Consider the following 24020-nt stretch of genomic DNA (forward strand, 5'->3'; position numbering starts at 1 on the left):
TGAGAAGGCATTCAGTATGTGATCGCTAGTTAGAGACTTTAGATGCCAAATGGGTAGATTTTATAACACTATTTAAAACGTAACTCAGGTAACAATACAATTCTAATTCAAGTAAATATTCATGACTTAGATTTGAAAGTTTAGTTTGACACTCTTAGTCTAGTAACCTCATTAGCCATAGCCCTTGATAAGCATTTACATAGAGAAATGGCCAAAGGAGAGAAATAGAAAGATGTGATTTTTTTTTTTAAAAATCTGAACTCTTGCCTTTAAAAGGAAAGAAAATGAAAGGGAATCAAATGCATCAAGATGAATAATAATAGCCAACATTAACTGAGTACCAGGTACACTCAATTCAGTCTTGCAGATATTTTCATGTTTACCTGAGGAAGCAGAGGGTCAGAGCCAGTAAATAACTGCCCAACTAAAAGGAGACAGTGCCATGGTTCAGCAGATCCTACAAAGCTCTAGCACTTAGCTACTCTACCCTGCCATGTAGGCTCCAATGCACAGTTAGGCACCGGTTAACAACACAGTAACTTTCCTTTAATATTTTGATTGAATTTGTAGTTAAAAGAAACGAAGACCTTTCTCTTCCTCATATTTACTTGTGAAAATTTCATTGCCAGGTATGTGTGTTAGAGTTACTGTCCCTGATGTGTCTTTGATGTAATTCAAGTTATATTTAAGTAATGGTTTAGATTTAAGATTTATTGAGACTCAAAAATAATTTATGTTTTTCTAAGATAAAGGCAACTATTTTTAAATTGCCAAATGTTTCATTTTCTTGACTCAAAACTAAAAATGTAGCAGGAAATTTGAGCCAAGATAAATATTTCAGTCAATATTTTTGTTGTTGTTTTTATTGTGGATGTTGTTATTTTTGAAGGGCAGGTAGGATCCAAAGAGAAATTGAGCTAAGAAACTGTACCAGATAACTCCTTTGGTGCCCAGTAATGTGTGTGTGTGTTCATCCACAGTGGATCTGGACAGGCTCAATGATGACGTCAAGCGTTACAGTTGTACTCCCAGGAATTACTCAGTCAACCTCAGAGAGGAGCTGAAGCTGTCCAACGTGGTCTTCTTTCCACGCTGCCTCCTTGTGCAGCGCTGTGGAGGAAACTGTGGCTGTGGAACTGTCAACTGGAAGTCCTGCACGTGCAGTTCAGGGAAAACTGTGAAAAAGTATCACGAGGTATGTCACCCTCAAATTTCTTCTTCCCATGCTGCATTTAGTGCTTTTCTAACTGCATCAGTACTGTAGTCTACGGGGTCCCCTGATTGTCAAAAGACAGTGCCAGTTGGCTGTTCAGGTCATTTACTGAACAAGGGCACCCAGCCAAGGGGATGATTTTAAGCTAGGCTTGCCAAGTTAAGTGCCCAGGTGAAAAACTAACTCCACCCTGAAGAAGGAACCCCTGTCTTAAGTCTTCACCACATACCACGTGAACCAGCAGCCTTTAGACAGTTCACCGTCACGTGTAGGCTGCAGTAGTCCTAGCACTTACTTAACCTCCTCATAGGGAGAAGACAGTATTCATTCACAGGAAATTCCTGAGCAATTAGGCCACTATAAGGAAATGCTAAGAGCCAAATTTTGACCCGTTTAAATTATTGAAAAAAATAAGAATAGTAAAAATATAAAAACATGAACTGTCAGAGACATTTTCATTCTCTAAATATGAAGGAACTTGGTTTTTTTTTGGAAATGCTTCTTTTTTCTAAATAGCATTTAGTGCTACCTGGGGAATTTGCCCTTGGATTATGCAAAAGTAAACAAAAGTAAATATGAAGATTGAGGAACATAATTTTAAGGAGAGTAGTATCCTTGAATAATATCAGACGTGTAAGTATGTTTACTAGGAGCAGAACTGTCAGTTATCCTAGCAGCTTGTCAGCAATGCTGTAAAGAGATGCTCTTTCTATTCTCTTTATAAATGAGCAAACAAAGGCCTGAAAGGCCTGAAAGGATCAGTAAGGTGACCAGCGTGATACAATCAGGAAATCACAGAGTCAGGGCCTGAACTCTCCTCAGCTGCTTCCAGAGTCTATGTGCTTATCACTTGAAATACTGTGCTCTCTGTTTAAATATATAGCACCTTATTGAGTATAAAAAAAAAGAAGAGAATTAAAAGGAGTTATTTAAGTGTTGGTGGCTCACACCTATAATCCTAGCTACCTGGGTGGTAGATTCGGAAAGATTGCAGTTCAAAGCCAGCCCAGGCAAAAAGTTTGTGAGATACCATTTCAACCAATAGCTGGGCATGGTGGCAGATGTCTGTTCTCCCAGAATGGCGGGAAGCGTAAAACAGGAGGAGTGCAGTCCAGGCTGACCTGGGAAAATAGTGAGAGCCTATCTCAAAAATATTCAGAGTAAAAAGGGCTAGAGGCATGGCCCTAGCAAGCATGAGGCTCTGTAAAACACACACACACACACACACACACACACACACACACATATGGAGCTGAAGCTGCTCTGACACTGACAGCAGCTGTAATTGCTTTCTTCTTGTAGGAACTTTACAATGAAGGTTAGAGACTCAGTTTCCACATATGTAAGATGGGGCTAAGACAATATACCAGAAAGCCCCTTCCAGGGTTGTTCTGAGGATCGAAAAGAGCAATGCCAATGAAATGCATTTTGTAAGGTATGAAACACCACCTAGAAATATGTCTTAAACTATAGGCTTGAATGTGAAGCAGACAGTATTGTTAGGAACTGTTATTTGAGTTGCTTCCCATCAATCCCAGTAAAACAAAGGAACAGATAGTTCTAAGTCAGATCTCCAGCTTTATAAAATTGGCTCTTGGGAAGGCTTTTTGGGTTTGATTTTTTAAATCCTGAAAACAATGCAATATTAATAAGTTAAGAGGCAATTTCTAGGCTAAATGAAAATGGTTCATTAAAACTGATGTTTTCCACCTGGGGAAAGTGGGTCTTGACACAGTAGTCATGCATCTCCCCTTCATTTTGATGGGGCACATTATTTTAGACTACGTGAAACATATATTCCTTTCATAAGAATTTCTTACTCCACCCCGTTTTCAAAGCAAAAAGCTGCTCTCATGTCTAGAGAATGCTGTCATCTGTGCTCATTGTGTTTTATTTTTGTATGAACAAATGAGCTCTCGATTTGGACGTGTCCTTCACATCTCAGAACTGGAACTCCTCCTCCTCCTCCTCCTCCTCCTCCTCCTCCTCCTCCTCCTCCTGAGATGTGAACTCCTGAGGACAAATGCAGAATGCAATAATCAGGTTAGAGTTAAAATAATCTAGGAAGTAACAAGGTCTTTACCTAGTAATAACTGTGAGGAACAACATCCAAGTTCAGGCCTTTGATGTATTTGTGGAGCTCTTTATTTTTATCTTGACTCTGCTTATACGGAAGTTTCAGCTTGAGTTTTAAAATTCCTTATTGTGGAAACAGCAGAGTTAATAATATACCCAAAAGGATTCTTGCTTCACAGTTACCTCTGAAGAAGTCTGAAGGGTCCAGCTACCTTACTCTTAGTTCCTTTCTTATGGCTATTTACAATAACAGCTACCTATAAGTTTCTTTCAAATTAATGTCTGGAGGGGAGAACCCTTGATCTCTTTGTTCAGTCATGAGTGGGTTCAAAATGCTGGCACTTTTGAAAACACACTCTAAAGCATCTCTTTAAAACACGTGTCATAATATTTTTACTTCTAGGCCTATGCAGAGCTCTATATAAAATCACTCTGCCAAGCGCTGGACAAAAGAACAGGGCAACATCAATCACTCAGTCAGTAACTGAGCACCTGGAACAAGCCCTCCTGTCATATTTCCCCTACCCTTGAAACGTGTCACAATTATCACTGTCAAGTGCCCAGTGGAAAACAGCAGAAGGCTTATCCCATTCGTTTGAGCTTACTCTCATTAGGGAAAAATTCGAGTTCTTTGTTCTATTAGTGCTGTTTCTGTATTCTTACCTCTGAAAGATGAAAAAGCCGTTTGCTAACTCATGGTTGGGGCTGATGAGATGTGAAATGAGTTTCTATGAGATATGACACCCTTAAGGGAACAGCAAGAGCTTGTCGCATAGCAAGTCCATGTGATTCTCCACAAATATTTCTATGTGCAGCACTAAGGAATTACAATCTGCAAAGCAGGGAGTTTCTAATGAAGCTAACACCGTCCTCGTTTACAGGTCGCATGCCTTCTCCTGTAGGGTTTGGGGAGTCTTCCCTGCACACAATGTTATTTCCTGTCGTCCAAAAGCTGTAGGCTCCCTGCTAACGTCTTCTCCCTCTTTTCCAACAATCATTCTATACTTTGTAGAAAGTATAGGTGGAAAGGTGGAAAAATATCTTTTCCTCTGGGCTTATGGCTGAGGCCACTATAATAAAAGACAGATTAATAAGAGAAAAAGCATGCAAACTTTTTTATACAAGTTTTTTATAACACAGAACCCTTCCTAAGGAAATAAACACCCCAATACACAGCTCAACCCAAGTGATTTTTTTTTTTTGGGATAGTAGATCTGATGAATGGCAGGTTGTCATGGTGACATATAGAAGGGCCAAGAGTGTGAGTTTATGGTTACAAGCTGGAGGAAACATAGCAAGGACCCTTTGTTCAGAGCCTTCTCTGTTGTCCCTTGTCCTCAAAGCCAGCAATGCTCCTTTCCTCTGGGCATAAAGAAGGCACCTCTCACATGAGGGCCTTTTGTCTTGTTTGGTGTTGGGGGAGTCAGGAAATCCTTCCTAGCTTTATGATCTACATCAAAGGAGAATGGTGAGGGACTAGGTGACAGTGATCTTCAGAGCAGCCTCTGCCATTTTGAAAGATACCTTTGGTAGTGACTTTTTTCAAGGAGAGTTTTAGAAAATATATTGTGTGGACAATTAGAGGATACTATTATTTCAGTTCTCATCTTCCTTTGGTAATACATGGTGAGCAGGAACTGGATAGTCCCTAGAAATATGGTGACCTTTTAAAATAATACCTACTATTTTTCACCAAACAAACAAAAACTCAGGAAGCAGTAGAGAGAGAAAATAGAAGTTAATTTTCTCTTTCCTTCCTGTAATGACTTTGTCACCATGCTTGCTGAGCTGTGTGCACTGTCCAATGGAACTTTTCTGAAGTGATGGAATGAATGTTCCAGATCTTCACTGCCCTGTCTGGTAGTGACCAGCTGTTGAGCACAAGAAATGTGCATAATGCAAAAAGAACTGAATTTTTAAAATTTTATTGAATCTTAACTAATTAAGATGTAAATTTCCACATGTGGCCAGTGACTGCTGATACCCAGGCTTAGACCTTCTCTGTCTCTCAGACATTTCTAGCATCTAGAATCATTCTTGTCTCTGGACAAAATGAAAAAGAGATTTTAGAGGATTCTTTTTATTTTAATGTAGAATTTTATATTAAAATGTGCACTCTGTTACAGCTTGAGTGCTGGAAATGGAGGTATTTATGTATGAAACATACATTCATGAGAGTAATACAATGTTAATAAGGAAGAACTAATGGCAAGTAGGACTCAGAACTCCGTAAGAAAAGCACAAATGACAAGTGGTTCAGTAACATTACCCTGAGAAGGTCGAGCTGCAGACTTGGAGATAAAAGAACAGTACTTTGAAATATTTGTGATTGAAAAAAAAAATTACCTATCCTTGCAAAGAGAGACCGAAGAGACAAAAGAAATGTTCAAGGAGCTGTCTCTTCTCTCTGGCAAAAGACAGTGAGGTTCTGAGCCACACTACCGTAATGAAAGTCGAGAAACCATTTCCTCATATTTTTCTGAAAACAGCATTTCTTGAGCTTGTAGAGAGCCCACCGGCTTCTTTCCCTTGCTCCACCTTGGAGAAGGCCCACGTGTCATGCCTTCCCTGTGTTCGACTGATGAGAGAGGGGTCAGCAGAGTGGGACAACCACAGGACTAGTGGAGAGAAGAAGACCAGTGTTTGAGTTCTGCCACGTATGGCAGCCCATGGCCAGCCACTGAAAACCCTTCGGGGCTCTGGCTTTCCTCACTTAATTCCCACAATAACCTCTGGTTATTAGGATTTGCCAGGAAGATGTGAAACCACTCATTAACTGTTTTTTTAATTATACAAGATAATGGGACATTGTCATATGTGTTTATAATGTACTTCACTCACATTCACCCTCCATCATCCTCTTGTCCCCTTGCCCCTTCCACTTGTCTCCCCCTTTCATGTCTTTACAAATAAAAATCTTCATTCTTTTTATGACACAAAACTTGTGCCATTTACCTTGCTGAGCCTGACTTACTTTGTCTAACATGACACTCCTCCTGCCAAAATCTTCTCTACTGGAATTGTGTGAGGAATGTAAACAAAATGATGGTTAAAGTACAAGGTAAATGCACAGAGGAAGAGTATGATCTGGAATAGTGAATGTTTGTAGACTGCTTATAAAAAAGTTATCCTTGCAATGGTGTTGATAACACCTGTGCTTTTTTCTCCATGGGGATCCCAGGTAAATGAAAGCATATGAAGAGCAAGACAGGTGCAGGTGGAGCTACCTGAGCAACTGGTTTGACTTCCTCAGGTCAGACTTCCTTTCAGCCCTGTTGCCCACCTTGCCAAGTTCTCCACTGGAGTATTGCAAAATCTGTACACCTCTTTCTGTCCCAATCCAGTCTTAAGTCAGGCCTTCTTGCCTAAGCCACCCTGTCTTGGGAAAGACACTCCTCAGGCAGAAAAGACCCATGGGCACCATGAATGATACCTGAGGCTAATGCCATGCTCTGAAGTCCCATGTCCAGCCAGGCCTCCCTTATGCTTTCTGCAGTGGGCAGGGTGAATGTGTAGTAATGACTACACATTCCCTCAAGGTGCTGTCAACATCGTTTAACCATTTACTCTTTAAAGCAGGACTTACTGCAGCTCAATTCGCCCACAGTGAGTAACTCCAGAGTGTCCATAGGAAGCTTCTATTACTACCAAATATCCATAGATGTCAACGTTGCTTTTGCAAAATTCACGAGCATTTTCTAACACACACACCCAACCACAACTCAAGCTTTCATCACCTTCAAACTTCTCAACGTAAAGTGGCTGAACGATGTGCCATTTGTGTCTTTCTTATTAAGAACTGTGTCTTATGACTAAATATCAGTCTTTAGGTTACAAAGCTCACCTTCTGCTATGACTACTGCCTGCAGGCTGAGTAGTTTCCCAGGTAGAAAGTTTGTTGTCCTTCTCCAAATGCTTTTGTGTGTAATCACTTAGCTGTCAGAGCAAGTAACTATCATCTTTTGAAAATCTTGACTACATTTTTCATAAAGTAATTATACATGAATGAAGTCAAAATAGAAACAAAAATAGGAAGCTTGTTTTTCTTAAGACACTCTATGTACGTTGAACACTGCCTGATTTAGAAGTTGGGTAGAATCTTAAATAAGCTCTTAATGATTGAGGTTTATACAATGCATTTGCCCTGAAATAAGTACTTGTGTTCCTATGTCACCCATTAATTTGGGAACTGTTACAAGGCCTTAACAACCTTTTTTTATGTTCCCAATAAACAAGAACACAACTCAGCAGATAGCTTTTCTCCTGGTATTGTTTTATTAGTGTAGTAGCTTTATGGTAATGATTCATTCAGTGGTTTATTGGCAACACTGCGAGAAACTGTGGTTAAATATCTTTCGTGATATGGTAATTTGCAAAACTGAACCTCTCTGATTTTGTACAGTGATATAAAGCAACCAAATGACTAATAAGTCACTCTCCTGACTTAGAAGTCAACTTTTCCTGACTTTGTATGGTTTTCCAGGAGGTGGAAAGAAGTCAGAATTTCCATTTTTACCCATAGGTACTAGGAAATGGCTGGTTGCCTGTCAGTGGCATTTTATTTCCATGTGTGATATAACTGCAAACCCTACCTTGGAAAACAGAAAAACATTTTGTAATTGGTACCTATTAACAAGTTTCCTTCAGCTGCTATAATTAATTCAATGCTTCCTTCTCTTTAAAAGTGACACCAGATAACCCATAACCGACCAGTTTGCTTTCTCTGATAAAAGCTTTCCATTTTTCTTTTAACTTTCCCTGCTCCCTCAAATCAGCCTTGCTTTCTCCCTCCTTTCAATGCCGTGTACCTGAACCTAAGACTATTACATGGTCTGAAAGCTTTGAACATCAGCACTGTGATCAGCCAGCAGAACAGTCCAATCTCCACTCTGTTCAAATAGTGCTTTCCTGTCTTGTCTGGGAAATGCGTCTGCCAATTCATTTTTCTCTTCTTATCAGCAAAACACATATATACTGTGCTTGTGTTGCTTAATATAAAACACAGGGAAAATCCCTGAACAATCAAACAAGTTAGAAAACCTGCCCAGGCTTTTGCTTTCATCCTAAAGGACATAATTGTGTTTGCAAATCCAAAGAGCACCGATTTTACAGGTGCCAGTCATCAACAATTATTAGTCCTGTCTTATTTAAAGACAGGACATTTATCCCACACTCAGCATCTCTCTCCTCTGCATCCTCCATCCTCAAAATCTGGCTTATGTGCTGATCATCTTGGACAATGGTTGCTCATTTATATTGGAGAAAGCAGTAAGGGCCCAATCCCCATCCTTTCCAAAATGCTCTTATCAAATATCGTACAGTAGGGTTTTCATATCTGTCATTTGAGTGAGGCTATTTGACACCTCTAAATCAGAACATTGTCTGTTCATGGCTTTGGTTACTTATGTTTTCAGTGTAAAACAACATTTTTTAAATGTTTTCTTTCTGTTTTTGTTTTTGTTTTAGTAGTACTAGGGTACATACTCATGACCTCATGCTTGCTATGCTGACAGTTTACCACTTGAGCCACACCCCCAACCCTTTTGACTTTTTTAGGTCTTTTTCTGGTAGGGTCTTGCATTTTTGCCCAGGCTGCCCTCGACCACAGGCCTCCTACTTATGCCACCCATGTAGTTGGGATAACAGGTATGCCCCACCAAGTCAACCAAAAAGCAGCATCTTTTATTTTCTGGTTATACCCAACATAGAGAACAGGGGAACAGGAAAAGTCAAATGTGTTGTAATTCTGCTCCTCAGTACTTGAAATTTTATTTCAGAACTGTGAATAAATCAAAACTGGTCCAAAGCGTGAACCACTTTGATTTGCCCTCTGCCCTGTTTCTTTGCCTATTTTGTTTTGCCCACTATGCTTGTTGGAGGCTGGGACACAGGGAAGAGGCAAAAAGGAAAGAAAGTGAAACTTTCCCCATTGGCAGCATAGCAATGATGTTCACCCAGAGGCATTTCTTTAGCAGCTACTCTGTCCCCAACATCTGCTGAGGTGTACACACGAAAACGTACATGGATCATAGCATAGCCTATGCTGTGTGGACTCAAATTCTGATTACACCAATTACTAGCTCCATAATCTCGGGCAATATTTAATCTCTCTCCTAATCAATAAACTAAATAGAAAAGCCCCTATTGCATACTGTTGTAGTGAAGCCCAAATAGTTTAATGTTTGCAAAGTCACAACACTGACATTTAGTAAGCACTCAATATTAGTGATTTGTTTTTTTTTTTTCCTAGTACTGAGGTTTGAACTCAGGGCTTTGCACTTGCTAGGCAGGCCCTCTGTGGCTTGAGCCATGCCTGCAGCCCTTTTTTCTCTGCTTATTTTGGAGATAGGATCTTGCTTTTTGTCCAGACTGTTCTGAATCATGATCCTGGTATTTTACACTCCCTGCTTTTGCTGGGATAACAGGCATGCACCATTATTCCCAGGTTGTTTCCATTGAGATGAAGGGTTTTGCCCAGGCTGGCCTGGAACCACAGTCCTCCCAATTTCATCACTTGTATAACAGGCATGCAATATCACACAGCTATGTAGAAATGGGGTCTCCCTAGCTGTTCTCTGGGATGACCTCAAACTGGAATCCTCCCTATCTCAGCCTCCCAAGTAGTTAGATTACAGCCCTGCTTTTATTTTTACTGTCCTTGCACTGCAGACTCCTGTAATCCAATTAGTAAAGAGAACACACATGTGGAGTTGGATGATAAATTGTAAGTGCAGTAGAATTGTAGGGAAAAATGATAATATAATTAGCTATGAAAACTAGCAGTTAGAGTAGTTTTACCAATAACAAATACTTTTAAATGTTTGTGCCTCTGTCATGAACTCTCTTGGGGTGTTCCCAGTTTTGAGCTCACAAGCCTTTTAAGCCAAATTCCAGATCCCTGGCTTGAATGAACATTAAACAATGTAGTGACTTATTCTTGGCCTCAGTGAAACCCCCCTGGACCAGCATGGCTGTGTGCAGACTGCAATGTGTGCTTCCTGAGGACTCTAGGCATATTTTTGCTAGTAGGTGGTTTTGGTTCAGATTTAACGTGAAGGCAGAAAATAGCAGGGAATATAACCCATAGCAAAGAATTGTGGAAGCCAGGCATGGTGGTACACACCTACAATCCTACCTAGTCAGGAGGTAGAGGCAGGAGAATTGAGTTCAAGGCCAGGTCAGGCAAAGTTAGCAAGATCTTATCTGAAAACAAAATAAAGGCAAAAGGGCTGAGCATGTAGCTCAAGAAGCCCTAGCTTCAGTTCTGCAAACACTAAAAGAAAAAAACAAAAAGAATTGTGGGAATGCCATGAAAAGTGAGGCAGACATTAAAGCAAGACTTTCCAATGTCTAATCTTCATCTAAGACCAAAGTACACCCAGCAAATCATAAAAGGTTCCCACTGCACTTCACACTTGGGGTCAGGCACACCCTTGGACACGCCAGGCAACTGTAGCAAGTTAGAGGAGCTGGGTCAGTATGCTAGGAGCCTAGGGGACACAGCCCTGGTCCCAGGTCCAGGACTGGACTTCCAACAGAACCTGAACAAAGTTCCTCTTCTCCTTTACATCCTCAGCTGTCCAATCTGTAAAATGGGCACAGTACTGCATTCTGCATTATGTGACAAACCATGTCGGATGGCGGAAAAAAAAAATTCTTTGAAAACTGAAAAGGGCTGGACATGATAGAATTTATAGTCTAACAAAAAACAAAAACAGAACAAATACAAAGTGAAGCCTAGAAGGAACCTAAGAATATAAAGAAAAGCAGTTAAGATGACTATATGGTGAAAATAAACATGTACCATTGCAAGTATTTGTCTGTAGACTAATACTTGCTCAATGAAGACCACAACAGGAAAGAAATATTCACTTCTATTTAAAGTACTAATTTAAGAAATTACATTTAAATGTACTAATTAAGGGAATTCTTCGGGTCTAAAGAAATTCTGTATTGACACAAACATGTTAACATACAAAGATTTTAAGAGAGCCTGATCTGTTTTGAATTGCAAAAGACATTGTATCGTCACTAATAAGTGAGAGCATGAACACATTGTCATTTATTTATAGCCACTAATGACCTTCTCAGGGCAAGATGTTTTTTACTTCAATCCACCATTCAGTCTTACTGTCAGAATATGCTCAAAGCTTTGCTTCTTGCCCTGTTGATGGGGATACTATGCTCAGTGTTATATTTATCTATAACACATGCTTTGGTCAAGGAACAATGATATATTTGAGACAGTGCTTAGTACAAAATAGCACCTTCGAGAGCTATCAATCAACACCTCCTAAGATACCTGAGGTCATCTTGGTACTGCAGGTAGGTGACAGGGACATTATCATGGGCTCATTGAACCTCTGCACTTTAGGGAATTAATGATTATTTGCAAAAATGTCTGCATCTGTGCATGCTAACAGCAAGCCTGTAGCTTTCACTGCGTTCTCAAAGAATTAAGAAGCAGTTTTCAGGAAGGGAATGAGCAAGTGGCATCGGGTTGAATTAAACTTCAAGGGTGTTCTAACAGGAAATCTGCTTCTTGTCTTAGGTATTAAAGTTTGAGCCTGGCCATTTCAAGAGGAGGGGCAGAGCTAAACACATGGCTCTCGTTGACATCCAGTTGGATCACCACGAACGGTGTGATTGTATCTGCAGCTCAAGACCACCTCGATAAAAGAATGTGCACATAACCTTAAGCATGAAAGAAACTTTAGTTTAAGGAGAATGCAGTAAAGGGCTCTTTGCCCCACCAGCCAAACTTGCTACTAGCCTGCAATGCAATAAATACAAGAGGTTGCTGAGGTGACCTAGCTTTGTTAGTGCCATGGCAAGTAGAAAAGTGTATCATCAGCTTCTATATCTCAGAATATAGGACTGCATTTAGTAGTAGAATATAAGGATGTATATGTATACACAGATACATACATATATCTCCATGTCTATGTGTAAATAGATCAAATGGTTTATGTAGGATATATAACCAGGTACACCAGAGCTTACATATGGTTGAATTGTTTAGACTCCTCCCAAAATAAGGAATGTGTCAAATATATGACATATCTCTTTAGGAAATTCAAAAGATGATTTATTTTTAAATTTCTAATCAGAAAACATTTTTGGATCTTAGTCTTTTCAAGAAAGCATCTTGTACATTAAGAGCCAAAAGATGAGCTTTTCTTAAATATATGCCTTAATTATAAGAAAGGAAAAACATGGTTTCTGGGTAAAAGGCAAATACCTAACCATTTTCCCATGAAATGCACTGCACACCAATATAGATCATAATTGTCTGTCTCCAAAACTGTGCTGTACTACGTACGCTAGGAGCTTTTGAATTAAATCATTAAGTCTCTTTTCATGGATTTCATTGAGGCATTCTAATTCATTTAATACCCATCTCAAAAAATTACTCAGTTTTTGTTATTATGATCCTTTAAAAGTTCTAGCAGAATTTTGGATTTTTTTTTCTAAAAACTCTAAGAATCAAATCTTTTTAAGAATGGCATGTGGATTCTATATAAGTCTTTCAAAATGCTGTTCGTTGAAAGATTTGGGCAGGGAGAAAGAAGAAAAGTAAGCATTAACAGACTCACACAACTGGAAATTAGATGAACTATTTGATAGGATCCATGTTTAATAACAGCTTGAAAGTCTCCAAACTCTGCCAATAATTTTAGGTATTTTGCCTGTGTGTTTCTGTCTCCTCTGTACATACACAAGGATTTTCAGTAACACTTCACAATTGTCAAGCCACCATGGATTATTTCTAGCCTAAAAGCTTTTTTGTATTAATAAAACAACCACATTTTATTGATGTAAATCTCTAATAATATCCCACTCACCATTCTGACTTCCTGTTTCTGAACCAGGTGAAATCATATCTGGGGTCTCCTTTCCAGATCTATGCAGCTTATTTTAAGGAGCCAACTGTAAATTGTGAGAGCACAAGTTTGGTGCTGCTAATCCATTAGAAAACTGTTTTGTTTTGGTTATTGATATTTAGAGTAAATTTTCCTCTCTGGCTCCTGCATGTCTGTTTTAAAGAGACTGACTCCAGAAGGAGGAAGTGATTCATCATTCTCCAAAGCAAGAAGCTTAAGAGGGAACACCGAAGTCAAACTCTCCCAGGGGCCACTCATAGAGGATGACATTTTTTTCCTGCCTTGAGAGTAAAAAGGATTGCTGATTTCTTCTGTGAGTCCAGGACCCTAGTGACCACAACCAGTTTGTGTGCAGAATAGGTGCCTGGGCTGGTTAAGTCCAGATGCCAGGTGAGTAACCCAAATATACTTGGATTCTAGGTAAGACGCTCTCAGATCCAAGTTCTCAACTATAAGTAGCTAATCTCTCTCAACTCTTTGACATGAAAGCCTGTCCTTATTGATATGCACCTTATAAAGCTTCCCTAAAAGTTCTGTTTTTATTCAGGGGGTGAGTGGTAAACTTAAATGCTCCATTGTTTAGTTCTTCACAATACCAGAGCACACGCAGAAGTAGCCCAGGCAGACACTAAAATCAGGAACCATTCTTCCCCTTCATGACCATTTGACGGTTTCCTAGGAAAACATCAACTTCCTGTACCAAAATCAAACTGTGTGTTACATTACTCACTCTAGCTTATACAGCTCACACCATGGCTGTAAATATGAAAAGTCAGAATAGTCTACCCAGTTTTCCATAAGCCTTCCAAGTTGCAATAACCAGGATGTTTTTCAGTTTCTGTACTTTTTATTTATTAGCTGAAATATAAGTAGACATATGTACTCACTTTTCCTTCTCTTTCCTGAGTGTTTTATTAAACCTTCTCTCTTGGTTACCTGTTATCTATTGTGCTTCCAACATGTGGTCAAAAATCTGTTTCATTTCCATCAAAGGAGTAAAAAAGCTCACTGTATAAATTACATTTCCAAACAAACCCTAATAAATCCACACCTGGAATAATGCCTTTCATTCAGTATATTCTTATAGGCCAAAACACTTTCATAAGTGGAATTTTATGTGTTTTTTTGTCATATCAGTAACATGCAGCTTTTTCCTCTCATAGCAGTTTCTAGAGCAAGTGTAATATGCCTCTTATCTTCATGAAAAATAAATATTGCTTTTGAACAAAACTACTCCATTATTTAGTACTCGATTGTAGTTTTAAAAGGTATACAGAATTATAAACATACTTTCACAAATGCATCCGACTGTTTGGAATGCCAAGACTGGGTGATTTCTGAGGCTTTATTTCATAATGACTGAAAGAACGAACGCCTGCTCTCAGTCTACAAGCTTCTACTCTGTCCCTGGCTTGCAGTCGTACAGTCAGATGGGACTTGGGTTTTGTTGCTTCATTGTCTGTTCGTTGCTCCGTTTGTCTTTTTTCCCCACAGGCCTTTTAATGAATTACATTCTCCTCTGACATTGCCCACCAAAAAGAATTCCTTCCCATCCTACTTCATACACTTATATGTAATAGAACAAAGAAACCTCTTGCAATTGCTTTAAGTGGGGCGGGGGGAGGGTTTGAAGGGGAGAGATGGTGAGGGTGATCTAACCAATGTACAATATCAGCCTATCCAAATTGTCACAATGAATCCCCTCTATGGAATGAATATATCCTAAAAAAAAAGTGTCCATCCTCTCTCTTCCTCGGGACCTGAAGTCAACAATAGCACATCTTCATTTCCTCTTACCCTCTCCCATTTCTTTCCCCTCCACATGGACACCCCAGCTAGTAAGTCATGAAGCCAAGTTAGGGAGACTAGTTATGGGCTGCACCCTTGAAACATTTGGCTTACCATTTGTGATGGGGCACAGAGCATAAGCAGAGGGCTTCTAGCTGCAATAATTTTTGCTTTTGCTTTCAGTTTATCATTCTCCTAGAGACAGAATAACAGTAGCAGTACTGAGTGAAACTCAGCCACTTTAGCTTAGTGGCCATAAGCTGTTTGGGGAATGGGAGTAGAGATGAATGTATTCTGTGACAAGATCCAGTTTTACCATCAGAAATACTAGCGAATGTGTGATTCTGAGTTGTGGGGGATGGATGGGGAAAGGATCAAACAATTCTGTGCATAACAGTTAACTCAGATAACTTAGGATTTTATGCAAAACATCATAATAACTATATACAGACAGCATTTTAATGCAAATACATTAGGAATTTTATTTCATTTCATAAAATGTGCATGTGCCCAGTTTCCCTCTAAGAATAACTCAACAGATGTCCAAATGGTTCATATGCTCCTAGGATCCTCTGATAAAACATTAAATTAAAATTCATAGATCAGTATTCATAACTAAAATCCTAGGAAACACATTTTTGTTTATTGATAGCCTGATCAAATATGCTAGAAGATAGAATATTTATAATTCACTGACTTTATTGACATTTGCTCAAATTCTGTTGTTTTTAAATATCAAGTTAAAGACTACACAGGCCTTCAAAACTTAACATGGCACACTGGGATATCTCAAAATAGACATGAATGGATAAGCAACTAACTGCTTAATTTAAGGCTTTTTCTTGCCGTTGAGGTTGTATTTTTAAATTTTGCAAATTAATCTGTATCTTTTTAAAATAAACTTCATTTCTGTAAGATGTCTAAAAACCTTTGAGCAGATCAAATTAGAAGAGAATGGAGCTAAATCCATAATGAAGGTTAATTTTCTGAATGCAGCAAGCTATGGGCTAAGAAATCTTCATTCTCTCACAAAATCATCTGACTTTCTGATTATTTTAAATTGTTGCTAGGCTTAGTGGCAGAAATCAAACATTGAAATCATTCTTGGATCCAATTTGCATTTCAAATAATACCTGCAACATAGTCTTTCTTAAGAACTTAAGGCCCTGGGTCGTGTTTCCCAGTCTGTCTCTTTGGTTGAGTTACAAATGCACTTTCTTCTACCTTCCAGTCTTTTCTAGGCTTTCCTCTTCTCCCTACAACTCTCCTACTAGACTCTATCTACCAGTAAAGGTGGGGATCACCTGAGGAGAGCAAACGCACACTTTCTCATGTGAACAATTAATAAGTTGAGATTCCCAAATGTAATCACTTCTTGGAAGTTAAACACATTGTGTCAATAGTTTCCAATGTCGTCCACTTTAGTGCAAACTTCAGACTGTGGTGGTTATTTACTGATATCTATCAAGTGAAATTTAGCCATAGTCAATATGAAAACTGACTAAATTAAATGCTGAGTGCATGAATTCAACAAGTGTATTAAAACTACATATCAGGCATGCTTTGGAGTTCAAAACACAAGTCAGATTAACAACAGAGGCTAAAACCTGAGAAGAATATTCTAGATGGGATAAAGAGAAAGATCAAAGATCCCCTAGAAAAAATGCATAAGGTGAACACAAAGAACTGGGAGAATAAATTCAAAGAATTTCAGTTCAAAGAACACAGAGTAAAGTGGCAGAAAGGAAAGGAATCTGTAGCAGGATGAATAATAGTAACGTGAAAAGAGGAGATAAGCACCTTATTATGCAAAGTCTTGTCCAAATGGTTAGCAAGAAATTTAGTCTTTCATATTTAGGAGATGAAGCCATGGGGGCTTCTGAACACAGTAGGAGCTGTAGGGAACACAGAGAACCAGACAGGAAATTAAGACAGCTTTGTGATTAGTGACTGCTCTGCTACTTTCTGGGCCTAGGTTTTCTCACTCACAAAATCAGGTATGTAAGTTGCTCTATCAGTCTCTCCCAGCAGAGCAACCATACAAGTCTACATTTTGAAAAATGGCAGTCTGCAGGAAGAAGTGGGGAAGTTATAGAACTCCTCAAAGTTGTAGGGGTAAGACCATGAAGAGGAAGTGAGACTTTTGCAACAAGAAGGGATGCCCCCTGCGATTGTGCTGGCAGTGCACTGCAAACTTCCAGAGGCTGCTACTTGCAAGAACTAACAACTAAGAAAAGTTACCAGAAGAATCCAAAGGTTTTAGAATGGGGAAGGGAGTTCAGGCTAGGGGTATACTGGAAGGAGTCATGCGAGTTAGAATTCAAGTGAATTCTCCTGGGAAAACTAGGGAGGTAAAAATAAGAGGCTAATTTTGAGAGCACATTTGTTAGAAGAGGAGCCAGTGATTATAATGCTGACTGGGTGACTGGGAGTCAACATTATAATGACAACCATAAGAAGGTAAATGACAGAACCTGAGGACATCCATAACCAAAGAGAAGAGGGAAAAAGACAAGTTCATAGAGCTCAAAACTGTGTTCCCAATCTTTGGTAAGTACTTACTATGAGCTAGCTAAGTGCCCAGTGCTGTGCTAGAAACAACAGATTCACAGAACAAGAAAACAAACAATCCAGAGGAGGGAGGGTAGATAGTAAGCAAATAATGACATATGTCATTCATTATATCTGTGAAAAGCAAAAGTGTAATGTGGGATGACTATGAAAGGTGGAATTTGAATTATGGAGTTCCTTGAAAAGATAACATTGGAATGAGGACAGAAAGTTGAGTCAATGTTAATAGGAGTGTTAGATGAGTGAGTGACTAGAAATGGAAAAACATGAGGCTAAATTAAAGAAATATTTCGATTGTTTAGTTAGCAGAGTTGCTGATGGGTTAAAGTGAAGAGAAGGAAGATGTTCAGTATTTCCCATGGACTCTGGCAAACAAATAGGGTAAATGGAGGTGCCATGTATTAAGATGGATTCATGATGTGGGGTAAGTTAGCAATTCAGTGTTGGAGAGGAATGCCATGTCACCTTTGACATGTCCAGATGAGGATATTAAGGAAGTAGTTAGCTCTGTGCATCTGGAGCTCAGAAGAGGTTGAGATGTAAATTTGGGAGTCTTTAATACATACCTGTGAAAAGCCACAGGAGTGGCCTCTGAGACACTTAAGGGAGGGTCAAGATGGGGGGTAGGGGCATCACAGAACAACTGCAAGAGTGTAAAAAGGTCCTGAATGCCAGAAATGAAGTTGTCTCAAGGGGACTGGGTCAATTGTTTCAATGATTACAGAGAAGATGTAGGATTCAGCTGCTGAGTTGTCTACCTAGAAACATTCTTTCCTCCAAACTTGCCTCCCACCTCCACTCCTCTTTTGGAAAACACCTCTTCCCCTGGACCAGGATTGTCCAACAGAACATTCAGTGATGCTGGAAATGTGCTAGTGTCATAGCCAGTAGCTATATGTTGTTATTGAATACTTGAAATGCGAATTGTGTGCCTAAGTTTCTTATGTTAGTTACTTTTAATTAACTTACTTTCACTGTGAAAGGCCACAAGTGAATAGTGGCTTCTATATCAGCCAATGCAGCTCTAGACTCGCTGTCACCTACAGAGTTATCATCAGAATAACCACTTCCCAGTAATACACTCACACAAACTATAACTGAATATCTAGGGAGGGGTATCTTATCCAAGTGTTCTTGAAATATGTGGACCTAAAAGAAAACTCAGATAGTCTCACTTTGGTTTTGGATAAAAATATAAAAATCAGTGGTTCTTGGCAGTCATGCCTCTTGCCATTGTAGAAAAAAAAAAAAAAACTCCATAGAATGTCAAACTGCAAAGACAGAAGGGAAAAATGACAACAATACCCAGATAGTAGCTGAAAATCTTGATGGAGCCCATTGCTCCCACTGGTCCTGACATCAGGCCAAATCCCTCTATCTGGTTATCTGAGAATGTCAAATGGTAGACAATGAGATTTCATGGAGGGAAGAATTGTGATGGACTAGAATGGAATGGAAATGGAGCAAAAACCATTTCTGGAGCAGTTGATTACAATAGAAAGAGAGAAATACAGTCCATTCTCATTATTTGTCTTAGTTGTGTTCTATAAAGTTGCCATAACTACTGAATTAGCAAATTCTGTACCTGTGCTCCTGGGGAAATACAGGGTCAGGTTCCTTTGAGCCTCTGATTGCAACATTTTTATCAACTGATCAGTATATAACTGCTTTATGTGTATTTCTGATTACGGATGCCTTATTGAATATATATGTTGGTTCATTAACATTGAACTCACAGCCAATAGTACAATAACTCATCCCTGATTGAAGTTCACCTGGCTCATGTGTTTTCTCTGTAAGATTTCACAGCACAATCTTCTTGCATTTCAGTTATGGAGCTGGAGCTTGCTTTAGCAAAATCGCCAACAAAAAGTACAGAAATGTGAATAAGGCAGCACTAAATAAATCATGAAATGGACATTTGTTTACAGTATGAGAACCGAATAAGAGTGTTTGACTTCAGCAGGGAACATGTGTATTTCAGGGGTTTTTTTCACAGCTATGACATGCCTGTGAATGACTGCAAAAACACTGCATGTGGATTGGGTTTAGAGTAGACAAATTTGCAAATACAGAAGCTGTGAAGAACAGATACTGACTGATAATAATACTATCAAGTGCTTATGACGTGCCAGGAATTTTTCTGACACTTGCATACATGTGTTTAATTTTAATAGTAATCCAATGATAAATGAGTTTAATGAAAAATCAATTGGTATGTATAAAGCTTTTTATTATAAAACAATGCTACAATTATTGTTTCATAAGGATGAAAACATGAAACAGAGAGAGTTCAAGTAATTTGCCAAAGACCAGCAAATAACAAACTCCAGACGATGCCTTTGTAGCCAGTTCTGTAATCACATCATAACACCATCATCATACAGGAAGAAGAACTAGAGAAATCCTTCCAAAACTCCTCATCTACAAGATGACCCAGCATGGACCTGAACTCAACATTGAAGATTCTGAGCTTCCTTCACTGAACTAAAGAAATTGAGCATGAGCAAAATGATAAACCACGCAATGTTATTCTCTCCACCACATTTCCATCCAGACAGCAAGAGAAAATACATATATAATTTCACTAAAGGATGAACTTCATAAGAAAAACAAATTAGAAAGTCAAAGGAAGGCCTCTGATGAGGTTTTTGTCGTTGTTGATACCTAAAGGAAGGGATAAAATATCTTGGAGATCACTCCAGGAAAAGGAAATGTAAAGTGCAAAGGTCCTAAGTAGAAACAAGCTGGAGACAAGATGAGGAACAAGCAGGCCAGGGCAGAGGGGTAAAGAACTTTATGGCAAGAAAACAAAGAGAGAAGTAGGTAGGGTAAATTCATAGTGAGTCTCACAACTCATAATAAAGAGATTGGATTCTGCATATGTTGGGAAGTCCTTAGGGGGTTTTGAGCAGGCAAATGAAGTGATAAGACTAGTTGTTACAAGGTCTCTCCATGTGCACAGATATGACAATAGGAAAGCAAGAGCAGACGCTGAAAGACCACTTACAGGCTCAGAGGGAATGATGGTTTCATCTAGGGAGGCCACAGAGGAGGAAGTGAGACAGGCCAGTTACGGGATGCAGCTGAAAAACAAAGCTTTAAATTTCAAGTGTCAGGGAAGAGAAGTATCCAGTCCTAGACTCCTAGGTCAAATGTTAAAGTCTTTGCCTCAATGGGAAGGCTATGACAGGAGGGGTTTGATGAAGAGGAAAATTTAGTTTTCTTCAGATTTTCACAATCTTTTACTAAATCCTAGAATATTTTTTTAAATTGATTTCTGAGTTTCCTGGAAAGTTTACCCTCAACACATAAGAAAAAGCACCTTGGTTATTCAGTGAAACCTTCATTTGGTTTAAAAAAAACTGACCCCCCTCTTGCAAATTAAATTTTATCTAAACACTAAGTACAATTTTGGTTATCACATAAACAAAAGCTGAAAACTTATGAGATAATTTACTTTGCCATATACAGACATGGTTAAATGAACACATGAGTAAGATATAAAGCTCCGACAAGAAATGGTAAGCAAATTAGCTTTGCTGAGAAATAAGGTCTGAACTCACCCAAAGCCTGCAGTGGAGAAAAGCCCAGACCAAATCAGCAGGTACAGTAATTGAGAAGAAAGAAATATTTTGCCCAACTCTTGCCCCAAATGAATTCATAAACAAAAAAATAATTTGCTGAATTCCAATCTCACCACATTTGGTTCTACAGAACTAAAATAATTTCCTATTTTATCCATAGAATGAAACATCACTCCAGTAGACATTTTTAATGAACTATATGAGCCTTTGCACAAAACTGGGACTGATACATCTTCCCTTTTTCTTCTCAGAAAAATTGAAAACAGACTAAAAACCACAGAACTGTGAAGATTACACGTCCAAATTTGGTCTTAAAATGGAATAAAGGAAGTGAGACAAAGCTTAATTATTAACATAGACTATGTCTACCATCTGTTTAGTGCTTTAGTAACATCTTTTCCATTCATTTTTGTTGTTTTCTTTAATACGCTCAACACTTTTTGGCAGTACTGGGGATTGAACTGAGGCAGGGTCTTGCGCTTGCTAGGCAGGGACTCTACCCCTTGAGCCATGCCCCAAGTCACTGTGGTCTTAGTGTTTTTCAGATAGGGTCCCACTACCTTTGCCCAGGCTGACCTCGGACCATGATCTTCCCATTTCTTCCCACCAAGTATATGGGATTATAGACGTGTAATACTACCACACCCAGTTTGACAATTATTTTTGTGGACCTATCCCATTTCAGGCACTATACAAGGTGCTCAGAATGCACCAGTGGATAATACCATCTTGGATCTTCCCTTCTAGACTGCAAATGTAGTCCAACACCAAAAGGTAGGAAAACATCGATTATCTGAAGCAACTTCCAGAACCACTTAGTTCAGGTTCTCTGACTTCCCCTTGGAACACAGTTTTTCAAGTGCAGAGCTGTTGACTTTTGGGGCTGTATAATTCTGTGCTGTAAGTGGCTGTCCTATGTTTATGGGGTGCTCAGCCATCTCTGGGCCTCTGCTTGCTAGATGCCAGTACCACTCTGTACTCCTTTAATAACAATCAAAAACTCTCTCCACACATTGCTGGAGAGAATGCCTCAGGAGAAAAGGCTCATCCTCATGTGAGAACCACTGACATTAGAGGGGATTAGCATGAAATCCTGTCTTTCTCTGAGTCTCCTCACTGGCTTGATAAAGGTTCCTTTGCCAGATGACATTTCCTGGAGAGAAGTTTAAGGTTAATGTGGAGGAGGTGGCCAGGAAGAATGGGCGAATTTGACTTAGAAGATACCAGAATCCCCCAGGCAAATTTCAAAATACAAATATAACACCTTTCTAGTGATGAAAGTAACAATTTCCATTTAAAAAGTTATTAAATGCCTACCTCTCAATATGCTAGAAACAATTATAGATGCTGGGAACAGTGAACAAAGAGACCAAAATTCCAATCCTTCCATACATTGAGGGGAGGCAGACAAATAAGTACTATGTATGTAATAAGTGAGAAGAAAATAAATATCTGACTGTAGATAAAGGAAGTAGGAAAGGGAATCAGTACTGGAAGGAAGTTCAATTTTACATTGATGGTTATCTAAAGTAAAGGCCTAAGGGACATAAGAGAGAAAGTCATGCAAAAATCTAATGAAAGAGTACACAGGTGGAGGAAATAGGTCAAAATCCCTGAGGCAGGACCTTGCTTGGTGTGGAACTGGGATGGTTTGAGCTATGAATGGAATGGTAGAAGATGAAATTAGAAGTTAGTGAAGAGCCAGTTTTAATTTAACCATCTAGGCCATTTTAAGGACTTTGACCACTAAAGATTTTAAGTGGTGATCGACAAATAATTCCTGCTACCCTTCTAGGCATGTAGAAGATTATATTTCCCTGACCCTTCAAAGTTAGTTGTGGCCACGTATGGTAGATTAGATTACTTGTCCCAACTCTTCACCCTTTCTTTGCATCCCCATGCACGCCTGGCCTCAGGGTAGATAAATATTTCTCTACCTCTTGGCTGTGGATTTGGCCACATGCCTTGCTTCAGATAACAGGATGTACGTAGACATGATACAAGTGAGGGCTTGACATGTGCTTGCCCAGTGTGACTTGTCCTCTTGATCCTCTGCCATCACCATAAAGACAGCATGCCCCAGTAATCCCACTGACCCAAGGAGGGGAATGAGAAGGCCCAGAGGACTTGAAGCTTAAAGTAGACCACCCAGCCTAACCCTGTCTAGGTCAGTTTACCCCCAGCGACCTGCAGATTCATTACAAGTAAATTCTCATTGATACGTGACACTGAGATCTTGTGATTTACACTGACATTCATCTGGCTTTAGCCAATTAAATGAGAGCCTACCCTGGTTCCCTGAGTAACTATGTGCATCCCTGATGATGCACACAAGACAGATAACTTGAGAAAGAAATAAAAATCTTTAGTGTTAGGTGCTGTTTTATCTATTTCTGATACTGTGGTATAATACAGCTTGGCTAATATAGGAATATTCTATAGGATTTTGAAATGTGGACCAACATGATTGACTCAAGTAAACAACTGTGGTTATATTGAGAACAGATGGAAGTGGGTAGGGGCAGAGGTCAGAAGCCAAATTAGAAGGTGGTTATTGCAAAAAGAGTTGGTGGTTTGGAACACAGTGCTAACTAACAGTGAGGAAGATAAAATGTGATCAGATGTTGGATATACTTTTAGAAATGGAGTTGATAATATTTGTTTAGGGATGGGATACAAGATGCGAGAGAGAGAATAGAACCAAACATGACTCCAGCATTTGGGGTTGCAAAGCCTGACAGAATTGCCTTTAGCTGATATTGAGAATATTGTGGAAAAAGATATGGAGCTTAATTTTAGCAAGTTTGAGTTGGGATAGTTTAACCATCTATGTAGGAAAATCAAGTAAATATTTGGATTTACCAATCCAGGGTTCAGAGGTGTGGGATAGAGATGTAATTT

General features: G+C 39.2%; 1 protein-coding gene across 2 annotated transcripts in view; it reads left to right on the plus strand.

Annotated features, from left to right (window-relative positions):
* Window positions 1–14403, plus strand: part of Pdgfd (platelet derived growth factor D) — a 230893-nt gene extending 216490 nt beyond the window's left edge. For both annotated transcript variants that reach the window (XM_074066817.1, XM_074066818.1), the window contains exons 6-7: window positions 981–1195; window positions 11841–14403. In XM_074066817.1, coding sequence (XP_073922918.1) covers window positions 981–1195; window positions 11841–11966 — 341 coding nt within the window. In that variant the 3' untranslated portion in view covers window positions 11967–14403. The remainder of the gene's footprint in view (window positions 1–980; window positions 1196–11840) is intronic.
* The last annotated feature ends 9617 nt before the right edge of the window (window positions 14404–24020 follow it).

The sequence above is a fragment of the Castor canadensis genome, chromosome 2 (genome assembly GCF_047511655.1).
Source record: "Castor canadensis chromosome 2, mCasCan1.hap1v2, whole genome shotgun sequence".
Taxonomy (NCBI): Eukaryota; Metazoa; Chordata; class Mammalia; order Rodentia; family Castoridae; genus Castor; species Castor canadensis.